This window comes from Tinamus guttatus, unplaced genomic scaffold, assembly GCF_059628265.1.
Source record: "Tinamus guttatus ecotype Peru unplaced genomic scaffold, ASM5962826v1 Tinamus_guttatus_pri_ptg000060l, whole genome shotgun sequence".
Classification (NCBI taxonomy): Eukaryota; Metazoa; Chordata; class Aves; order Tinamiformes; family Tinamidae; genus Tinamus; species Tinamus guttatus.
In genome coordinates this window covers 2165265-2187519 of record NW_028288594.1, presented here as the reverse complement: position 1 = coordinate 2187519, position 22255 = coordinate 2165265, and the positions used below count along the sequence as shown (strand labels likewise).

The 22255-nt window shown below is 38.0% G+C and overlaps 1 protein-coding gene across 3 annotated transcripts in view; it reads left to right on the top strand.

The window, feature by feature from the left end:
• Window positions 1-22255, top strand: part of CSRNP3 (cysteine and serine rich nuclear protein 3) — a 64936-nt gene that overhangs the window by 30976 nt on the left and 11705 nt on the right. For all 3 annotated transcript variants that reach the window (XM_010221174.2, XM_088519479.1, XM_010221175.2), the window contains one exon: window positions 13917-14087. In XM_010221174.2, the coding sequence (XP_010219476.1) occupies window positions 13917-14087 (171 nt within the window). The remainder of the gene's footprint in view (window positions 1-13916; window positions 14088-22255) is intronic.

The following is a 22255-nucleotide window of genomic DNA, read 5'->3' as shown; positions in this document are numbered from 1 at the left end:
CATGCACATGGCTTCTTGCTGCTGTGAATTCTTGGGTGATCTTTAACTCTCATGGAGGTAAAACCATACTTTCCAGTTGGGCAGACATTGCCCACATAGTTTTCATAAAGCCTTCCTCCTGTTTAATATACCTGCAAGAAGAGCCTATGGAATGGAATATGCTTAGCTTTCAAAAATGTCAAATTGCAATTGGGAAACCCTAAATTCCCCTGTGGAAGACTGGAGCTTTTTTTCCAGCCCTGAACAGCTGATTGAGGCTTTTCCATTGTACAGCATTAAGGTTGCTTGCTGTTGTGTCTCCCTGCAAAAAAACACTTGCCTGCTCACCAGTCTGACTGTGTCATATTCCTGAATACGCTCTGCACGAGCCTCCTTTTCAGATTTAAAAAAAGCCTTCATAGTGACACCAGGGAAATGTGACAATAGTTCTCTTTTCCTGATCAATTTTGGTTCTTTCCATCTGTCAAACATTTGGTATGCTGCTCCCCTCCCCCTCCCTCCCCGTGCTACTGCAGCAAAGCTGCCCGCCTGCCTTTTGTTTATGTCTTTCCACACTGGCCTCGTGACGTCACCAGTGCTATTGCCAGGGGAAAAAATATGCAGAGCTGTAGCTAAAGCAGCTGTTTGCTAGCAACCCATCCCGGCTGCTCTCGGCGCTGCTCGTTAATGTATATGCGGCAGTGTTTCCTGTTTAAGAGGTGCTGAGACCGTGGCTTGGAGTAGATAAAAATGGTGGCACTTTAAAATGAATACATTCCCGATCGTGATCTTTTTGTTGTTGTATTGAGAAAACAAATGTTGAATTTTAAAGGAAGATCATCAGTGGATTAAGTTTAGTGGATTATTCAAATCTTTTACTATCTTAATTATTCCATTTAATCATAGAGATTGCTTATCAACTGTTCTAATAAAACCTTAAGATGTGATAAACAAGAGGCTGGGAACAACAAAGAAATCGAAAGTTTTGTCATTAATTTGCATGACGACACAGCAAGGTACATGAATGTTAGTGTTTATCATACTTGGTCCTTCTTCCATGCAAATCAGTGGTGCAACTTGCCCTGAATTCCATAGAGCCAAAATAAAGCCAACAAAGAGCAACAAGCTGTCAGTGATTCTAATGAGAGAGATGTTAAAAAGAATGAGTAGTATGTATTTCATTTGTGGAATTTTAATGAGTAAACTACTACTTTTTGCCAAATTATATTTTCAGAATGCTATGAATCATTCCAGAGAGATTTCACTATTTCATTGTGCATCTTTGCAATCTTAATATTACAGTTAATTACCTGTTAGGTACCAGTTTTCAGGGTAGCAAAGAGACATTCAGTTATCTCTAGCTTGACATGAGAATGTTAAATAGACTATTCCATGAATTCTCTCTGAAGTAGAAGTTAGGGTATCTCCAAATACTCTGAAATGAATGTAAGAGCTTTCAGAATTCTGAATGTAGTTTTTCATTTACTCCAACATATGCTGCTATTTAAATATTAATTTTTAACTAGTATAAAACATTATCTGAATTTGATTTGTGCAAATAAAATAGACTATTGTCAAAAAGAGATCAGACTTGGTTGTACTGTACAGTTTATCATTTAGATTGGGGATAATTCTTACTCAAATGACCAATTCTAATTCACCTGAATAGTCTCACTGAAATCCGTAAGATTAATTTTATGACCAAAGATTACAGGATAATGCCCTTGACTGATGAGATTATTTTGAATCAAGGGGCTGCTTCTTAGGAATAATTTTTCATTCAGAAGCTCTACCTTCTCTCATAAAGGATAGATGCTGGCAGACTTAGCATGTTGGGGAAATATTACCTCTTTAGAATATTAATTTCAGCGTGTGCTCTGTGTGGAGCAATGCAGACAATGCGAGATTTTTGCCACTCCCCTCATGAAAAAATTACTTTTTAACTCTCCTGAATTTCTACATGAACCTTTTTACAATGGGAAGGGAAAAACAGTTGAGAGGGATTTCCGTTATTTCTGCCTCCTTAATGAGCTCAAGAAGCTTCAGAATTTATTATTCCTTCCTCATAGTAGACCTCAGCTGATAAAAATATCCATAGACAGTGAAATCAGTGGCATGCCTGGCTTTCTCAGACAAAACTCCCATGTGATCACACAGGCAGCCTCAGAGAGACTGAAGCTGCTCAGCAAGCAGTAGGTAATGAGTCTTTGTGCCGAGTGAAGCTCTTGTCGCTGAACAATAAAGCATATGGTACCAGCAATAAAACACGGTGCTGGGAAATTTAAGAAGATTCTGCAGCAACTAGGAAGACAGTGAATGTGTCAAATGTTATAAAATGACGATCAATCTGTGTTGGTTCCTAATTAATAAAAACAGTGCATGGATTGGAAAAACAGCAGTTTGAACAGGTCAGTTGTTTTATAGATTATTTACACACTTCAATATTTTAAGTATAAGCATGTTTTTGGTATTTCCTTATTTTTAATTAAATCATTTTGGTGCATTCAGTAAGGTGGGATTGGAAGAATGCACATCAGTATGTTACCAGGCTAAATAAATTGTGCAAGGTTTGTGGTCAGATTCATTTTACAAATGTTTTTACTGTTATTCCTCTGCAATCCAAACTTCAATTATGCATGAAAAACTGGATAGCAAGTAAAATTAAATTTATGCTAGATGGATCATTTACCAATATCATAAAATATTTAATAACAATCTTTTTTGTGCTATATATTCAAGATTAATTCTTTTTGATAGGAAATTTGTAGTGTCTGTGGTCTTTAAAAAAAAAATCATTGTAATATATATTGAGGATTGCACCTACATTTTTTCACGCTGTTTTTCTTCAGTAGTGTTAGTAGTTTTATTTTTAGTAAAACTGTATGCACACAAGAATAATACATTGTAATGCTCTACATTTTTTAACGCTAGTATCAATGCAAAATCTTCATTTTTGATTTTTCAATCAAGTATTTATTTGTGTTATTAAGTCTTACAGTTAAGTGTGCATATTTTTTTTTCTTTTTTTGAGAACCGATCCCAAAGATATTACTGGCCTATATTTTTACAGAGTAAACATTTAATATCTCCATCACGGATGGAAGTCTTGAACATTTGAATTAACCTTTTAAAAACTTTTTACCCATAAATCTCCTATGGATAGTGACTTTTTTAATATTTCAGTACCACTTCCATAATTGTAAGTCTGTATACAGACTATGCATGCAAGAAATGGAATTTTTTTGTTTTTTTCTTTCGAGGGGGAGTATTTCAGCAATAGTCACGTTAGATCGTTGACTACAGAGTGGGGAGGGGGCAGGGAAGAAAAAAAAGTGTTGTTATTTTTATGTGAACTTGGTCTAATTTCAGCTGAGCCTTGCATTTTAAAAATAACAGCCTGACTAGTTAAAAACCATTTTTCTTTGCGTGCTGTCCAGATCTGCGTGCGAGCCGGTCTGAGCAGGGCGAGCCTCTGCACAACGCGAGGCGAGCGGGCCCAGCGCTGGGGCTGCTGCTGCCGGGAGGCGCGGAGGGCCGAGCGGCGGCCGCCTCCCTCCCCGCCCGCCGGCTGTGTCTGGCCGTGATGCTCGCCCTCCCTGGCCCCGGGACACAGGCGGCGCCTTCCTCAGCGGGGCGCGCTGCTCTCTTCAATGAAAAACAGAAAAATAAGAAGGAAGGGCGGCCCGACCTGGCTACCCCGGGCGGGGGCGCGCGACGCGGCGGCCGCTGCGGGGCCCCGTGTCCCAACGGCCCCTAGGCCCCTGTTCCGGCCTGGGCCCGGCGCGACCCTGGGCGGCCTGCAGCGGCGGCCCGCGGGCAGCAGGGGGCAGCGCGGCGGCCCTGGCCGCGGGGAGCGCGGCCCGGCCCTTCCCTGTGCCCCGCGCAGGGTCTGGTACTGCCCGGCGCTGCAGAGGAAAGTCGGGTTCATTGCGACTCGAAGAGGGCGCTTGCCGAGATCTCAGCTTCCCTGCGGGGAAGGGTGAGGAACGGCTCTTTGTTGGCTGCTCTTCAAAACAAGAATGCTAGTCGCAAAGTATTTGCGGGTATTTGATCCGTCTTATTTTGTAGGCTGGCTTTAGTCAGAAATTCTTTTTTTAATGTAATGTACTACTAAAGCCCAAGCTCTGCAATCATTGTATTAAACAATAATTTCTCTAAAAATCTCTCTGAAAAAGTTCTTGCAAGTGTTTCTTTGAAATTAGACTTCCATGTGTTTTTGGGAATAGATACAAAGAAGAATACAGGTTAAAAAAAAAAAAAAAACTCAGCCATGTTATCTGCAATGTTTACCGCCAGACAGGTTGAGCTGACTGAGTATGTTCTAAACTATTTTAGAAGACCAAAAGGGTGGGGGGAAAAGCAGTATATAGTCATACAATTTCCATATTCATGTAAAACAGATATGATATAAGATTTATGAGGCCATTAAGTGCTTACAGTAGGTGCATGACATAAATTAACATTTCTGACTGAAATAACAATTGGAACATTGCTATAGAACAGCATCCCCACTGTTAAATTGGATTCATAACATTAAAATAAACCTGTCTTTTCCATGTGTGCAAAGAGGAACAAGAACTAGGCTTTTTTGTGGAAGATACCTCCATAAATTTCAGATACTTTGTGTTTTACATTTAAAAAAAGATCTAAGAATTTCTGAAGCAAATAGGTGTAAACATTTTGCTGCCAAGTGCTGGTAATACTGAAATATATTTTGTTTCTCATCTAGATTCCATTAATACTTCCATTAATTTATAATCCATTAAAACATTTTGCTGCTATTTGGCTGCTGGATGTTGAACTCCTTTAAACATCATAAATAGAACAAAATACTTTTGCATAGGTAAGACATTGTGAAGAAAGAGACTGGACAAGACCTCTTTCATCGCTGAAATTCAGTGTTAATTGTATTATTCCTGATCTACTTCAAGATCAGAGATGTATAAATCTGCCTTGTATCATCCTGCTTTGAGCATGAGTAATGTTTATGTTCAATGCTTTCTGTCTTAGATATTTGGTCTGACTTGTTGATTGAAAAGAAAAAAATACTTTTATTTAAAACTAATTTGGGCAGATACATTGTTGTATAATGAAGTTTAATAGTAACTGAAGAGAGATGTCATGGTTTAGAGTACACAAGGCAGAGTGTTTGGAAATTCATTCTGAAGTTTAAATGTTTTCCCTGCCTTTGCAACAAAGGATTCTGCTATGTCTGCAACTCTTCCTTGTCCTTAGAAAAGGCTTCACGCAATAGAAACCTGAAGTTTAGTGTTTTCCTCCTTGAAAAACAGATGAGAAAATCGTGCTGAGGTGAGGCAGGTATAATCCATGGCAAGATTGGCAAAGCTTTTTGAAAGATAAATTGCAGTGTTGCTTAGTCTGTATCTATCTTGATCTCTGTTCTGAAGCAGCTATGAAGCCAAATTGGCTTAGTAATGTGCCTTTCTCTCATCAAAGTATCACCAAACACCCTCAGCCCTTTAAAAGGTTGTTTCTACTTAAGTTCTACTGTGACTTTTGATCATTGTTGCTTCTTTTCCCTTTTGTATTTTTTTTTCTTATCCTATAAAAGGGTTTGAATGTATCTAAAAGATGTTACGCATCTGGAAAGATTAAAATAATCTTTGGCTTTGATTTCCCTATTCCTTCATAAATAGGATTAGAGTATTCTAGTGAAACTGGTGAAGAATGGTAGTTGCAAACAAACAAAAAACCAAACAAAACCCTCTCTGATTATTTTCCTATTCTGAATTTAAGTGTAATTCTCTTCAGTGAATTGCCCTTTGTTTATTCTTATTACTCCTCTCAAAATTTTGTATTTCTAGACCCTCTTCTTTAGTTCTCTATCACTTCATACCTGTTTTTCACTAATGAATAAGGGAAAATGCGAAGTGGTGAAGAAATATGTACCAACATAATGTGATGAAGGTTTCACTTAGTATTGAAGTTTTAGGTTATCTGAAAGGGAAGTTTTGAAAAAAAGAAAAATAAGTTTCTTGAGTTTTTCAGGTTTTTATTTAAATGCTAAAATTAAAAGCAAAGATTTTTCTTAAAGATAATATTTAAATACATCAGATTGCTTATATTTAGGCTTCTTGATGTATAGATGCCTTTCAGTTAATACTTCAAGCTAAATATTCTATGAAAATATTTATGATTTCCTCACTTAGTTACAGGCTAGATCCTTTTCTTTCACAAGTAATGGGGATTTGCGTGTTTATCCTTATTGACTAGTGTGAAATAAGCAATACAGAGTGCATGGTGTAGAGCCTGGCCCTTGCTGGAGTCTTTCTGAGGGATCTGAGCAGGAACTAGAGCACTTACCAGCTTTAGCATCATCATCTTGTGTTTGTGTTCTTGGATTTTGATGTAGAAATTTAATCAAACGCTACTGTTAAATAGGATAAGATGGCAGAGGAAATAAGCCTCCATGATAATTGTAGTTTTTGTTAGCATGCTGCCGCTTTAAGGATAGAGGGAGCAATTTGAGGTTGTTATATATGCATTTTCAACTGGTAAATCAATTTCATGTATGTCTATAAATCAGTTTTGTCTTCTGTGATGTGAGTCAGGGTAAATAGGTGTGTGTCGAGCTCCATGCTGCTGTAGCTATGTGCAGTGTCCTGCGAGTGCCCCATCTGGCCAATTATTCAGAACTAGCTGGGCGGATCTGCACACTGCTGCACTGAAAGTCCCATGCACTTCAAGCCATGGGAAGTGCTGCAGCCCCCAGGGCTGGGGAGCAACGTGGCCCCTTGGCTTGGTCCCCACAGGAGGGCCCTCGCTGGAGTGGGGAGGCTGCTGCTCAGACCTGTCTGCCTGGGTGCCCTGTGCTGGCATCCCCCGCCACGAGGCCTGCTGTAAGGGCCAGCGTGCTGATTTGGCAGTGATGTTAGGAACTGACTGTTCCTTTGAATAGACATCTGAGTCTGATGTTAGATTTCTCAGGCATTCAGGATTCATTTTTTATTAGAAGGAATGAAGTCTTTTAAGATAGCAAAAATAAAGACACAGTAAGATTTGTTACAGATGTTTTCAGGTGCACTTCTTATGAAGCGGCAATCGATAGCAAATGTTGCTTCTATGGGAGTGAAAAAGGAAAGCAGAAGAAGTTGAAATCCACAAAATGTATTTATTGTTTTTAGTGTAAAATACATGCTGTATAACAAACAGCATTGCTGCTTGTTTGCAACAGGAAGTATGACATTTTAGCAGTCTTCTTTCAGATTAACGCTCTGGCTTAAAGTATTTTATTATGTTGGGGGCAGGGAAGCCCCATGATTCTTGTGGGTATTAAAATACTCAGAGTGTTTCCATTGTTTTGCTCTCCTCTGGTCCCACAGCTAGTGTTGAACTTCTAATGGCTTTTCACGTTAAGTTTACTCAATTGTTTACTGTTATGTCCTCCTACAAACCCACTTACTTTTTCAAACAAGCGTCTTTTGAAAATAAAAATGAAAAAGTGGAAATCAAAGAACATTAGCTTTTCTGTACCATCTGCCTTTGAAAAGACAAAATAATCTGTGATTTCATAAAGGAAAATATCATTTAAAAATCCAAAGCCAGCTAGGGTTAAATGTGTAAGTGACATACCTAGAAGGCTTTCAGGGGAGCATAGGGCAGATAATTAATTTTGTCCCAGTAGAGTCCTCTAGCTGAGATGTTGTTGAATGGTCACAAGGTAGGTGCTTACAAGTCAGGCAGTGCTGTGGCAGCGGAGTAGCTGCTTAGTTTCTATTCATCACTGTCTCAGTGACAAGAGTGTCTCGGGAATTGGATGGGTACGTCCTTATTACTAGAACTGCAGTTCTTCTGTCAGCCTTATGGAAGGGTTTTCAGCTATGAATGATAAAGTGTACTTAGAGATTTTTAGACATGGTTATGATGCCAAGTCACTGGATCCATGAACTTGACATTTTCTTTTATATTACTACTACTACAAAAAAAGCGAGTCAGCTTAACACAATTATTTTGGGCTAATCTCATTTTTTTTCTATTGCTTTACACATTATGATGACACCATACCCCCTTCCTGCATGTTCTTTTAAGACCAAATGAAATATTGCGGTTAGGCGTATATGCATAATTTTTGTTGCTCAAAAATGTGAAGTCATATTGAGAAAGAATGTCTGTAATTGAATATTTATTTTAAAAGTCCTACCTTTCTGAGGATATTTGTTTTATTGAGATTACTGAGAAGAACACAGGCTTATACAGGAAGGGTTCATTTTATTGGTTATGCATGTGTAGTCTCCTCACAGAGATGGTCCAATTTTGCCTGCAATGCTGTGGTCACTAGATTGAGGAATTTGAAATTTTAGGGCAGCTGATCTCTTTTTCTGTTCTCTTAGGTTAATGAAGATTACCTATACCTGTTATATTGTCACATATCCCTATTGTATTGTCCTTGAAACCATTACTACATTTCAGCTGATATTGAAAGAGAAATAGTAGATCACTTCAAGTGACATGTAAGTATGTGGTGAGATAGAAAACAGGCCATTACTTTGAACCCCAGAAAAACGAAGAAAAGGTTGCAGTGTGAGTAACCACATACAAGAAGGCTTTAAATGTCCTGGGTCACTGAGGGAAAAAGCATCCCTGAAGCAGACCCCTTACTGTGCCTTAGGGGATCCAACCACAAGAGGCAGATCTGTAATGAATCAAGCTCTGTTTGGTTCACAGAATATTTTTTGTAAACTTGAAATTAGATTCTACTTGTAGTTTGTAGCCAATAATTGAGTAGCAGATTTTCATCTTGTGCTCTTCTTAAAAGAGAAGGTGCATGTGTGTCATTGGCAGGGGTGTCTTATCAGTAGTTGCTTTATATAAAGTCAGTAATTTGTTGCGAGTCTTTCTTTCATTTTTTTTCAGTAGAAAAAGACCATAGAATCACCTCTTCAGGTAAGCTTAGAGCTACCAGAGATAACGATATGTCACCAAATTAATACTAATAACTGCACCTAATATTTCTTTGCTGTCTTAAAAACATGCAGTCCTTTGAGTCCATATTAGCCCAGTTCTATAATACACTTGTACAAGTTGTTAAGAGAAATTTTGGGCGTTATTGTGAATAAAAAAGTCTTCCTATGTTTGAAGTCGGTTGAAAAAAAAAATCCCAACAGACTAAAACCCCTTCCTTACAAGATGCAGTGAACCAAAGCACACTCATCTATTTTGAATGACTTGTTCCTGGAATTGGAAGAACATTAGAAGCATCTGCAGCATGAAGAGCTCTACAACAATTTAAATTTTTTTCTTACTCTCAGGAACGTGGAGGTGTGGCAGGAGCTCCAAGTCTGGGTAAGGACTTGCAAGGGCATCGTAGGTGGTATTCCTGCTGCTCTGCCTTTTCTGAGATGGGTGTGACATTGGCCTCTTCAAGACAGAGACCCTGGGTTGGGCAGAGTCATCTGCCAAGCTGGGTTTTGAATGCTGAGCTAGGAGAGGAAAGTTGAAACGCAGCCTCCATCGCAGAATGTGCTGAGCCTGCCTGTTGTGTAAGAAGCTGCAGCAGGCTGGAAAGGCAAATGGCTGCGGGCTGTGCTGAAGCAGTGCTCGAATATCTCAGGATGAGGTGTACAGTAAGCTAAGAGGATTTTTCCTGCTACCTGTGCTATAAATTCTTTTAATTATATCTTTTGAGACATATTTAATCTCTATATTAAACATGTATATATATTTAAGTTTTATCAGTATATGTAAAAGGAAAAGCTACTTTAGAAAAGTCCTTTGTAATGGTAAGCCGCAATGAAGATTTGACAAATAATAGAATTTTTGCAATCATATGACCCTTTATATTTGTTATAATATACCCAAGAATACATACATAAACTTTGGAGATGCCTTCTGAAGGTAGCAACATATTTCAGAAGGGTACTGCAAACTGTAATGGCACATCATTGCCTTGACAAATTAATTCTGCTAATAAGCTGGATATGTAGCTGATCTTCTGCTGTTTGTGATAGCTTGTTCAAAGCAAACCAAGCATATCCTTAGCTACGTGTTCAAATGCAGAGAAGGGATGAATACCTTCTGCAGGATGCTCAGCTTCAAGGTACCTGTTTCTTAATACCCGCTTTATTTCTCATGTGCATTATAACTAGCCTTCAGTAATCACAACACTACATGGGTTTGCTAGTTCATTTTTATAACTTAAACGCAAAGAAAACTTGAAACTCAGCACTTTTGGTACTTGATACTTCCAAATTCTGTGGGAAAGGGTTTTTTCTCTAAAATTTGCTTAACCCTTCAGCCCCTTTTAATCCTTCCTCTCTCTGCTGTTACATCTCTCTCATTGTGCTGCTTTCAAATCCTCAAATGAGCCTCAAAGGCTCATTAATTTTGGAGTTTTTTGTGTTCAGATGCATCTTCGACATCTATAAAATAGCTCTGCTAATTATCATGTCTTTTCTGCAGAGTTCTTTAAAGCAAGAGTGCTTTTCAGCCAAATTACAAGAATTTCTTTCACTATTTTGTTTTTTAGCACAGGTAAAACATCTTCCCTCCATTTGTTCTTAGAAGTGATCAGAGAAAAAGAGAACGAAAGTTTTGCAGTGGAAAGGCCATAATCATATCTAGCCACATTTGTGTGTTATAGGTGAATCACTGCCCAAATACTTTTGTTATTTATGTCTTAACGTTTTAACTATTTTTTGCCGTGTTTAAACTTGTATGAAGGGTTGTATGAAAGGTGAGAAGAAAGTAAGAGAGCAAGTGGATGAAAAGTGAAGGAATAGAAGAGGAAACTCTTTATGTTGTCCTTTCCAGAAGAACATCTTTAGAGGTCAAAATAGTCAGCATAATTGATTCCTGCCAGAGGCAGTAGTAATTTATATCTTTATCCTTGACTTGACTTTTAGCCTGTATTTAGCCATCACAGTTATTGTAGCTGTTTCTTTTGACTGTCTCCATGGCAGTTTCTTTCATTGCTGCTGCTTACACCTCGCTTCCTCTTCACATAAAGTCTTAGTGGCTGGAAATGTTTGAAAGAAAGCATACAAGCTACAAGTAATGCTGTGACACTCACACTCTTTAACTCCAATTGTTAATGCTTTCTCAGTTAAATCAGACATTTTTAGATGTATATTTGCTTATAGGCAAGTTTCAAATTGTAATCATAATTATATTTTAATTATATGACAGATTGAACCTAATTAATGGTGTTAAGAGAGCCAGATTGATCTTAAGCCGGCCAGCAGATGAATAAATTGAATTCAATTCCCTGTTGTTGAAGGGAGAAGAGGTCAGTGTTCAGAAAAGCAGCTGTGAGGTGGACAGGCATGAGGTGGACAGATATTGCATTATATGCCTATAGTTCCTGGCTGTGGCTTTCAGAGCCAAGTGAAGGTTCCTCCTACTTCCCTCCTGCTGCGTGTAGCTGCTGACAGGCAGTATAGAAAGCTTTGTCAGCAAAGCAGGACAAATAATGATTATGAACTTTGTGTTGCGCTGGGGTAAAGCAGTGCTAATTTGCAGTGTAACTCCTAGAACTTCTATAGGCAGAGCTCAACACAGTTGGTTTCACAACACCAAAGTCTGTGAATTTCCCATTGTCCATCTTTTCCCTGCTGCCTCCCATGCAATTAGTGTGGCCTTCCAAGATCTGTGCCTTCTACAAGGTATTTGTGCACAGCATGAAGATCCCTCCTGGCCTTCTCTGGTCTAGGCTGAACAAACACCCCTCTTCCAGCCTCTCTTTACCTGCCCCACGCTTCAGCCCCTGACCAACTTGTTGTCCCTGTGCTGAACTCCCTCCCATTTGTTCGTTTCCTTGCAGAACTGGAGAGTCTGAATGGGATCTGGTGTAGAAGCATAGTCTCCACTGTGCCGAAAAAAGTGGTAGAACACACATGTGGCCCCACTGGCTGTGCTCTCCCAAATGCAAATCCGTAAGGGTGGCCAACCAGTCCACATTAGGCACAAGCACTAATTACTGAATTATCATTTTAATTAGTCTTGTAGCCTGTCCGTAACCTGGTGAGCCCTTCAGTATTTTTTTCCTAGCTCTGGTTCATATGCACGCCTTTGTCCTACTCCAGTTTCATGTCAGGCTAAAAGTTGGTTGTGCATCAGAACTCTCATAGAGGGTTTTTTGTTTTTGTTTTATGAAGGAAATTGGTAGAGGTTGAAAGGATATAAGGCATACAAAGCAGCCATTGAAACCACTGAATACTAGACCAAATCTGAGGTTCAGCACAGACATATGATGGCCCACTGTGAAATGCTGCACTTACAGGACAATGAAGATGAAAGAAAAAATATAAACAGTTGCAGAACAAAGACAGTTCTCTGGTTTCTGAGAGGGACGGGGTTCTTGTTCACACAACTGAGCTGTCCCCCTCTACTAAGAACAGGGCATCCTCATTCAAATGCTTCCTGGATTTGGCACCTGCTACACCTTATGACGCTGAGTGGAGCGCTAGTTGATCTGGTCAAAACTGTGAAGAAATTTGCTAAATGTTAAACAGTATGGCCTCTAGTTCAGCCTCTCTCTCTGTCTTTTCTCCTTTAATAGTCAGCCTGATATGCATTAGTTTCTTGATTTTTTTTTTTTTTTTTAAACCTATAATCATAGAAATGGCTGGAAGGTCCCCCTGGAATCATCTAATCCAACCTCCTGGTTGAAGCAGAGTGCAGTGCTGGCCTGGAGTTAATCAGTCCTCAGGTCAACAATAGAGGTTTTAAAAAATCTATTCCAATGAGGAATGTAGATTTCTCTTTCTTCCTTCAATGAGATTTGACAGTAGTCTGTGGTAAATCTGTAGTGCTAAGGTGTAGCACTCTAGGGTGCTAGATGTATGTTAACAGGTTACCTACCAGGTAAATCTGGCATTTCATCAATCCTGGATAAACTTTTTGCCTGGATAAACATCTGCACTGTCTCTGCAGTGCTGTGAAAAGAAGCTTGAGATTGTGACAGGTTTGTCTGCTGAGCAAGCTCTGAGTGTCCTTGATCTCTCTCAGGTAGTTAAAAGTACACTTTCTCCTAAATGCTGCACAGTTCATGGTAGAGTGCTACCCATGCTTCCAAATGTCTACTTGAATACTTACCTCTCTAATCTGCTCAAATTCAAGGCTTCTCATTTAGCCATGTTAGTCTTCTTATTTCTTAGTATGGTGAGGGGAGTGTTCGGGTGGCATTTTCTCTGCAGTTAACAAAAAAAAAAAAAAAAGAGAGAGATGCATTGCCCAACAATTAGTGTCTTTGACTGGAATGGAGAATTTATGAATTCCAGGCATGATATTTAGACTTTGTGAATTCATTGCGTATTATCTGTCTGTAATACAGGAATTATCAGATAATACTTTCCTATAGTGTCTTATGGGGGTGACATGAACACTATTTGGAGCATGTTTACTTGGCACTGGGAACTGGAATGTTCAGTATAATTTCTTGCCTTTTAAATCTCTAATAGTGAATATGCTTTCCTCAACTGATGGCCTCAGATATTTATGTCTGTGTGAGAATGTAAGGGGCTCTGAGGAGAAACTCCAATTTCTTTCCTCATTTGCTGTCTCACAGTTTAATGCAGATAAGGGCTGGTGTTGATGCAACCAGGGACTCCAAGCATCTTGAAAGATCAGGCTGTTGCTGTTATAGTTCTCTCTGGCCTGAAGGGTCTGTATTTCAGGTAAAATGTTTTTACTTCCATTAAAAAAGTAGCTTCAAAATGACAAAAACACCACTCAAAAAGCAATCTGATACATAGCATTCTGGCAAAAGAACATCTTCATGGATAGAAAGTTAGAGTTTGACCTGCAAAGGCTTTTCTCTTTTTCTATGGTTTCATTGTCTCCTGATACATTATATCTAATTTCATGCTGGATGGTTGTTCAAGACTGTAAGTGGCAACTAAATAAAAATGCCTTTGGAGACTGCTTGCTACTTTGCCTTTGGATGCTTCAATGCTTCATTGCTTCTGTTCCTTTTACAGGTGCATGTGACAGCATTGCAGCTATGAGTGGAATTCTAAAGAGGAAGTTTGAAGAAGTTGATGGCTCCTCACCTTGTTCATCCGTGCGGGAATCAGATGATGAAGTATCAAGCAGTGAAAGTGCTGACAGTGGTGATAGTGTCAATCCATCCACTTCTAATCATTTTACCCGTAAGTACTGTAGGTTGTGTACCCAAATAATTCATTCTGTTCTTCAAAATAAACTAGAGTTTATGGCTAGATAAATGTGATGATGAAAAAATGAACTCCTATACACTACTTTTCATCACTGATCACCTGGTACATTACAAGGAGGTGAGTGTTGTTAACAGATAATACAGATATCTGTAAGTATACAGATAATGTTATTAAGATTATCTGTATAGCCTACAGATAATAACATTTACTTTCAGAGAGTTGTTCAAAGTGACCTCGTGGATTAGTAACCTTTTGCCTTGATGCTCTTAAAGTAAAACTCTTTGTAAATCTGAAAATTGTTAACAATTTTGTAGTTAACCTTCAGAGTTGTCACACTGAAGATACTTCAGGCAGGTTTTCTAGTAAAGTGTTTTAGGTAAGCTTATTTATTTTTCCTGGATAAGCACAGTGCAGCTGTCAACTATCTACAGTACAGTATTGGTGAGAGTTTTTCTCCAAAGCAAGTAATAAAGTTTCTTTTATTTAGGAATAGAGGGAAGTTGTATATTGGGCAGAGCTACTGGTCATTGCAGTCGTTTCAATTTTTCGTGTTCACGTGGGTATCACTGTATTCAGCAATTGTTTTTGTAAGGGTAAGTGTTTTCTTTTAAGTTGGCAAAGCTAGGTAGATTACGTAGGCAGCTATCAAGAATGAATTTGAGGCTGATTATTGGTGTTTATGATATTTTTTGTAGGTGGTTATGCAGGTGATTCTTGTAAGCATGGTTTAGGTTGTGCCTGTAAGTCAAGCTTGTTGTATATAGTGCGAAAATATCATAACTGATTTGTCTGCCAAATACGGCTGTGTTGTTCAAGCCTGACACGAAGGTCCAAATCATCTTTGATCTAGTGTGGAAGTCACCTGTGAAAAGGATTACAGTGGCATCACCTTGCAAATATGTTTCTGTGTAACAATCTTGATGAGATGTCTTACTTTTAAGATATGCTATTAGTAGGCAACCTTATTTTATAGAAATGACTCAAAGGAATGAGTGACCTAAGAAATTTCATCAATAGTATTAAGTGATGGCTTGGTGACAATATTATCTCTATGCTGACCTTTTAACTTTTGCATCTCTTTAGGGTTTTACATGGTTATTCCCCATAGTTAGAAAGCAGTTCTTTGTTATCAGTCATTGTCACCTACACAGAAGACAGCAGTTTTATTGTGAATACACAGATAATACAAAGACGGCTAATGATTCAGAGGCAAAACTTGAAAGTTATAATACGTGTACATAACAATAAGCTTTGATTGTAGTTAACACCCGAAATGTAATAGTTTAGCTTCTGAAATCTTTAAGGGCAAAGTGAAACTACAGCATTTCAGAGTACTATGATTCATATAACAGGTATTTTTGAGCAGAGTAATAAATATGTATCTATGTGTCTAACGATTTATATATTAAATATATATGCAAATAGCCTATAAACATGTATATCAGCTGGCAATATGGAAATGTGAGGAGTGAATTGTTTATATTGCTTTGATGCTTTTTAATAAAATACTGTCTTTAATAGAGGTACAGTGGCCTAAATTCAAAAAGTCAGTGCAGGATATTTACAGTTTTATATGAAGGTGATTTGGGAAGGAAGGAATTGTATGAGTGACCTTGGTATATATTTGAATAGGCAAGTATAAGTGTCTCCAGCAAAATGACTTTTGGAAACTACTGTATAACTGAAAGTGGCATCTTTGAATCTATTGCCCTGCTTTGCTATTACTGCATGCAAGGTGTTTGGAAGAGCTTGATAAAGGTAATGTGGTAAAGGTAAAATAGGGAATGTTGATTCTCAGTTGGAGTACAAAATGAAAAGATAGTTTTATACCCACTTAGTTATTTGCATCTTGCATCCAAATTCTTTTCCAATCTGCATCATTATTTACTAACTTTACCGGACACACTAATTTATGCCATGTTACTCCTGATAAGAAATATTTTGTTAACCATATTTTGTTAATATGGTTAAGGTTGTGCAAGTGAGCTTTTGAAACTTTTTATTCTTTCTTAATGTTAAAGCGTGATAGTTATTCATCTGTTTATGCAGTCGATACCTACCAGTTGAGTAATGTTAGAAAAATTGAGATCACTAGTTTCCAGCTAGCCATAGACAGATCTGCTAAGAGCAACTCTATACTAGAAAGGTAGGTCTTGATGATGGTGATGTATGCTAATGAAAGTTAATAGTTGTATGGAATTAAAACTACTCATGTTTTAGAAAAGATTCTAATTACTTTCCCATTTAAGGCAAATGTAAAGAGTAATATAAACTTCCTTTTTTTTTAATTTTGCCAATTAAATATGGTTAATTTTTAGATAATTGACAAATGCTGAAAGATTATCAGCTTGATAAATGCTGCCTCCTAGGAAAAAATGTTCATTACTACATGGAAATATTACTTCTCATAATCTTGTATGTATATTGTGACATGTGCTTTGCATATAGGATAAGTTTCTTTTCACTCTTTAGTAAAATGCTGCCTTTAATGCACATCATACAGCCTGTGTAGTAAAAATATATATATATTTATATATTTATATATATTTATATTTATATATATTTAGCAATATATATATATATATATTGCTGAGGCAGGAAGGATTTGCCTAGTGCCAGGAAGAGTGCCTGCTGCAAACATGCTTCTCCCTTTTTTGAAGTAAATTTGATTCATAGCACTCCGTCACCCTCAGTGGGGAGAGCACTCCCATCTAGGCACTCTGAATGTACATTAATGCATTTCAAAAAAAAAGTGTGTATGTTTAGGAGTACAATCCAGTGTACTGAGTTCACTTGCTACATGAATACGCAGGTAGACAGAGCTGCTGCATTAAAGCTCTTCCACATGTGATAGTTGTTTAAAAATGGAGTGCAGGTACAGTATGTAATAATAATAATAATAAATAATAATAAAACAGATAGCAATGTACCTTAAAATACATATTGTTCATTCTTTAGGCACATTTAACTACTAAAAAAGATAGAAACTTTCCTATCCAGAATATTTAAATGAGTACTTTTAAGAACGTATGGAAAGGCGGAGTTCTGTGAATCTCCTTCAGGACAGTAAACAGACTGAAAATAGCCAGTGCAGAAGCTGCAGCTGGCACTCCTGCAGTGCACCAGCAAGCGTACAGTATATACAAATCTGTTAGAGTAGTGATGCAGTAGATATTTTGGTAACCCTTGAAACACTACCTGTTGGGTCAGATAACCAAGAATGCTTCAACCATCCTGTTCTATTTGCCGTTAAGTTTATTTTAACTAAGCTAGTGTATGGCTGCGTTGGATCACACAAGTGGGGCAGAATGAGAAAGTGGCTTTAATCTGAACAATGATCCCTGCAGTGCGGCCGTAAAAATGACATGAATAGTATGTCCCTAAGTGCTATCCATTATGGTTACTACACAGTGATAACTGCCTAATTTCTCTAAGAGTGTATCTATTTAAACAAATCAAGATAACAATAAGAAAAATATCCTAGTCCAAGTTGCATATGTCTTTTTCTGAGTCCTGAAATTAAATTACAGTGTGCATCAGGAAAAGTGCATGGCTAAATAAAGTTGTTGCTACTTTCTGCTTCATAAGTTTCAGTTGATTTAGAGTTAGTCCAATATATATTTATATAAAATACAAAGTTGCTATAAAGCATAGATAACTATTACAAGGTTTATAACCGAAAAATAAATAAATGTTGCTTTCTCTTGGTTGGATAGCCGTATGCATCTGCACGTTTTAAATTCTCCTATCAAAGGATGGTCACACACCTTCATTATGAGTTATTATGAGGGTTATGAGAAAACCATTCAGTTTCTATAAATATTCTCTCCAGAGTTTTCATTTATCCTAAAAAGTACCAGAGGGATTCAAAACTACAAATATACTCCCTTTGCATTTCTTCCCTTATGACCTTGAAATTAGTTCTTTAAGTATTCTATAATCGCTAACAAATTGTCTGTGATCACTTAGAATTTTGAAGAATTGTACCCAATCCTTTGAAATCATGCAGATAGTCTAGTTTCTCTTACATTTTCTTTATGCAAAACACAAATTTTACTTGGTGTGAGGTCAATAGCATAAATCATAACGTGAGCCTTAAGATTAAGCTGTGTTTAATTACTGACTAATGGTAGAAATCTAAATGAGTGAGACACCATGATGCTGGTTTATTATAGGAAAAAAAAACCTTAAAGGCTGCAACTACATATAGGCTTTTTGTTATAATGACTTGCAATTATTTTATATTGCCTGCAACCAGGCTTAGAATTTCCTTGTTAATGAGCAATACCTTTGTTACTGATATTTATTGATGCGCCTTATGAAATGCAAACAGGTTGAGAGATTCTCGTTTTTATTTTTTTTATTTTTTTTTGTCTTTTTAAAAGAAGTTCATTCATCTGGGCGGTGAACAAGAAGTGCAAAGAAATTCAGTGAAGTGTGGTACAATGCTTTAGCTGAACTGCTTATACAAAATGCTTGGGCAGGATGTGGCATGCAAGAATCTTGCCTGCTGTCTTTCATTGGAAGCAATGACTATTGCAGAGGGAGTTTAAAAAAAAAAGGGGGGGAAGGGAAGAAGAAGAAAGGTAAAAAGAGAAAGGGAGATGAGGAGGCAGGTTCCCACCGATTTTTAGATCGGTTTGTGCAGTTTGTGTGACTAATTTTATTTCTTTGGTTTTGAGAATGTCTTTCTTGCAAGTTAGTGCACTTCATACCTGATACAAGCAGAGGAGCAGACTTTGCCTTAAATGATTTTTGGGGGGTCTGAAACAAAACAAAATAACATAAACATTTTTGCTCGTAAACAAAAATTCTGCACTGAGAATGTTTATGATAGGCAAAATGTGTTTGGAAATGTAGAGATGCCACAGTTAAATGGGTAGTTGTATCAGACAGATAATTGCAAGAATCACCCATAAGATGAGAGAGAGAGTAGACCATAGTGCCTTAGGAGAGTTCAGTGCGTACGATTGCTATGCATGGGTGTTCCTGCAAGGATACGTGGTGACAGCCTTCCTCCTCACACTGTCACAAACTGGAGCCAGGGTCAGAAATAATCATCCAAGAAACAGCAGCTGGCAGTTGGAGTATTTAGAGTAAATGGGGAGGCAGAGAGCTGTTAACTGTCTGCACTTCTCTCTGCAGACTTATTGTATTTGCAGAACAGAGAAACTGGACTATTATGACAAAGAATGTCACAGAAAAGTGTTCTGGTGTGCTCAGCATGATGAGGAAGGAAACTTGCAGCTTTCATGGAGATTTTAGCAGTAAATTTTCGGCTTTTGGCTTGTACTCAAAGAATTCGACATTTCTGTAAAATTTTAAACGAAATTCTGACAGAATGTTTAATTAAACTTTAGATTAAATTTAAATTAAACATACAACTCTGCCATTCACATCAGACTCCTCTGTGAGGGTTACTTCTCAAAAACCTTTCCAAATATGAGATAGATTTATCTATCTTTAGGCAAGCATTCCTGTTGAGCCAGTTCTGTGAGGTGAGTTTAGCTATGTTTTTACTGGAGAGGAAACTGCCAGAAGGATGGAGCAGTGAACACCGTCAGAGTAGGGGTGTTCTACAGCGTAGGCCCTGTCCTGCTGACTGCTATTCCTCAGTTTACTTTTTCTTGCGTGCACAGTTCCCTTAAAGACTTTCATGTTAAAAGTTCTTTCAGAAGTTACCTTTATGCCCTCGAATGCATGTGCATTTTGGGGAGGAGATGTAGTGTGCTATTGTATTGCCTTGTAATGTGCTTTTCTAGACATATAAGAGAAATATTTGATATTTAAGTCATTTAAATGTGTAGATTTAGTGTATGTAGATTAGTAGAAATTTATCTTGTGGGGGAGACTAGGACAAAGATAGAAGATATTTCTAAATCATGCTCTTTTCCCCACTTTTTGCTTTCTAGGAAGACTGCAAAGCAAGCTGGCTTTTGTAAGCAATGCTCTGACCTGGATTACCATGATGTATTAGGCTTGACTGTTATATATTGTTAGATTTGATTAAATACTGTGTGGGAAAGTCATGGAGCAGGTGCAGAATGGTGTTAATCCTCCTCACCATACTGCTCCATATGGTATGTAAAAGGCAGACCAAGAGGATAGCAGAGCTTAAGAAAAGCAGCCCTTCCTTCTTGCCAGAGACAGAGTTTTAATCAAAAAGGCTGCTTCCTGCAGTTTTCTCCAGCCTTTTGAAATGTTCGTGTGGGTAAGGTATTTCTGTGATTGCAGCAATGAATTGCTTTGCCCTCACTGATGTAAGAGTTCTAGTAATCTGCTGGGGAGCCATATGGTTCACATTTATTTTAATGTGTCTTTGACATCAGGAGAATAGCTGAGACAGCAGAAGAAAGTGCTTATGTTTTGGAGTTTGGCCAGAGCTTAGATTGTTTATGTTTAGTAATCAAAGAACTAGCAGTTTTCTCAGTAGAAATGATTTGAGAAACAGCATGGATTTAACATGTTGTTGCTATCAGGATTTTATAAAATTAGGAAGCTTGCTTTGCATTTTGTAGACGGTGATACAGCTGTAGTGGGATCCCTTCCCCTGTGTGGAGCTCTGGACATTACATTGGCAGCTCCATGAACAGGAGTCAAATCTCTGCCCTGTTTTCAGTGCCACCTGCAAGGCACAGAGCCCAACACGAGGCTGTTGGGAGGCTGGTGCAGCGCGAGTGCAGCGTGCGGGACTGGTTGGCACTGAGAGCTGCTGAGGAAGACACCGTTTCGCTCTGCCAGTTTGTTATTTCTGTTGCTTAACTATTTCATCAGTTACCAATGTATCCAGATAGGAATGAGACTTGGATGTTTTTCAAAGCTATTATGGGACTACTAGGCTGAACTGATATGTATGTAATATTGATTTTTTCCTTTTGGAAAATTACTTTTCTTTGTGACTAGAGAGTGGGTCCCAGATTGAAGTCTTTTACCAAGATATAATAAATATGTTAACCTGAATTTTTCAAATGTGGAAAAGGGTTGGAATTTTTTTATTGCATCTTTATTTTTGTGTCAAGTCAATGCTTATTTACAGATAGTAGTTCTAAAAGCAGAAAACAAAACCACCTTATTTATCTATTATTAATTATTTATTATATTTCATGCTTTTACAGAAGTAGTCTCAGAAATTTTCAAATATAGATTGAAGTGAATAAGGGAGGGGCTCCAGAGCTGGCCGCAGAGCTGAGCACCAGCTGTGGGAGCTGGCCGTGGCCGCAGAGGTTGGAGCCCTCAGAGCCGCTGCCCTTCTCGCTGTCCCCTCTCAGAGACAAGCCCTGTCCTGTGCTGCGAGCGGCTCCTCTTCCAGCCGCCCTGCCCTGCGCACAGGCTGGCGGCCCTGCCAGTCCCCACTGCTGCCGCAGCTTTGCATAACCTGTGCAAAATGAGTTAACAATGGAATTCTAAGGTCTAGTACCCTTTAGTTCCCCGATGAGACACAAAATGAAAATAAATTTCATTCATAATCTGCAAGGTAAGTACAAAAAATGTTTAAATAAAACTTTTAAAAAACCCTTCAGTATGAATATGGTGATGAGAACCATTATTTGAAAGAAACTTAGCAGGACTTGGTATTTTATTCTGTGTAATTATGACACTAGGCTTCATCTTTGCTGATGAACAAAAAGCTCTTTTACTTTTGGACTTCACAAGACTTAAATGGTTCCCATTTTTCTTCTTCATTGTTGTCTTGTCATCTTGATACGAGTGGCTTTCCAAAGCCAGAAAATATTTCCTCATGATGATTTTGGTCAGAGAATTTGAGCAAAGATAAATGTTTTGTGCAATGGACATTAGCCAGAATGAGTTGCCTGATTAAAACTGCTATATTTGCCCATCTCCCATTAAATGTCAAAACAGCAGTGAGCTATGCAACACTATAGTCCACATGAGAAAAGAATAGCAGCCATGGAAGCTATTTTATTTAAAGCTTTTTTTTTTGGGGGGGGGGGTGGTATTTCTTTTTAAATTGATACTTTCTGCAATTCTTTAATTTTTTGTTGTTAGAGTGTCTTTGAAAAATAATTCAGTACCTATTAAGTACTTTACAGAACTTTAAAAAAATATCAAAGGAACTTAATCTTTCTGTAAGGAAAAGGATTCATAAACCTTATTGAATGCCATTAATGTTTGTCGGTGGA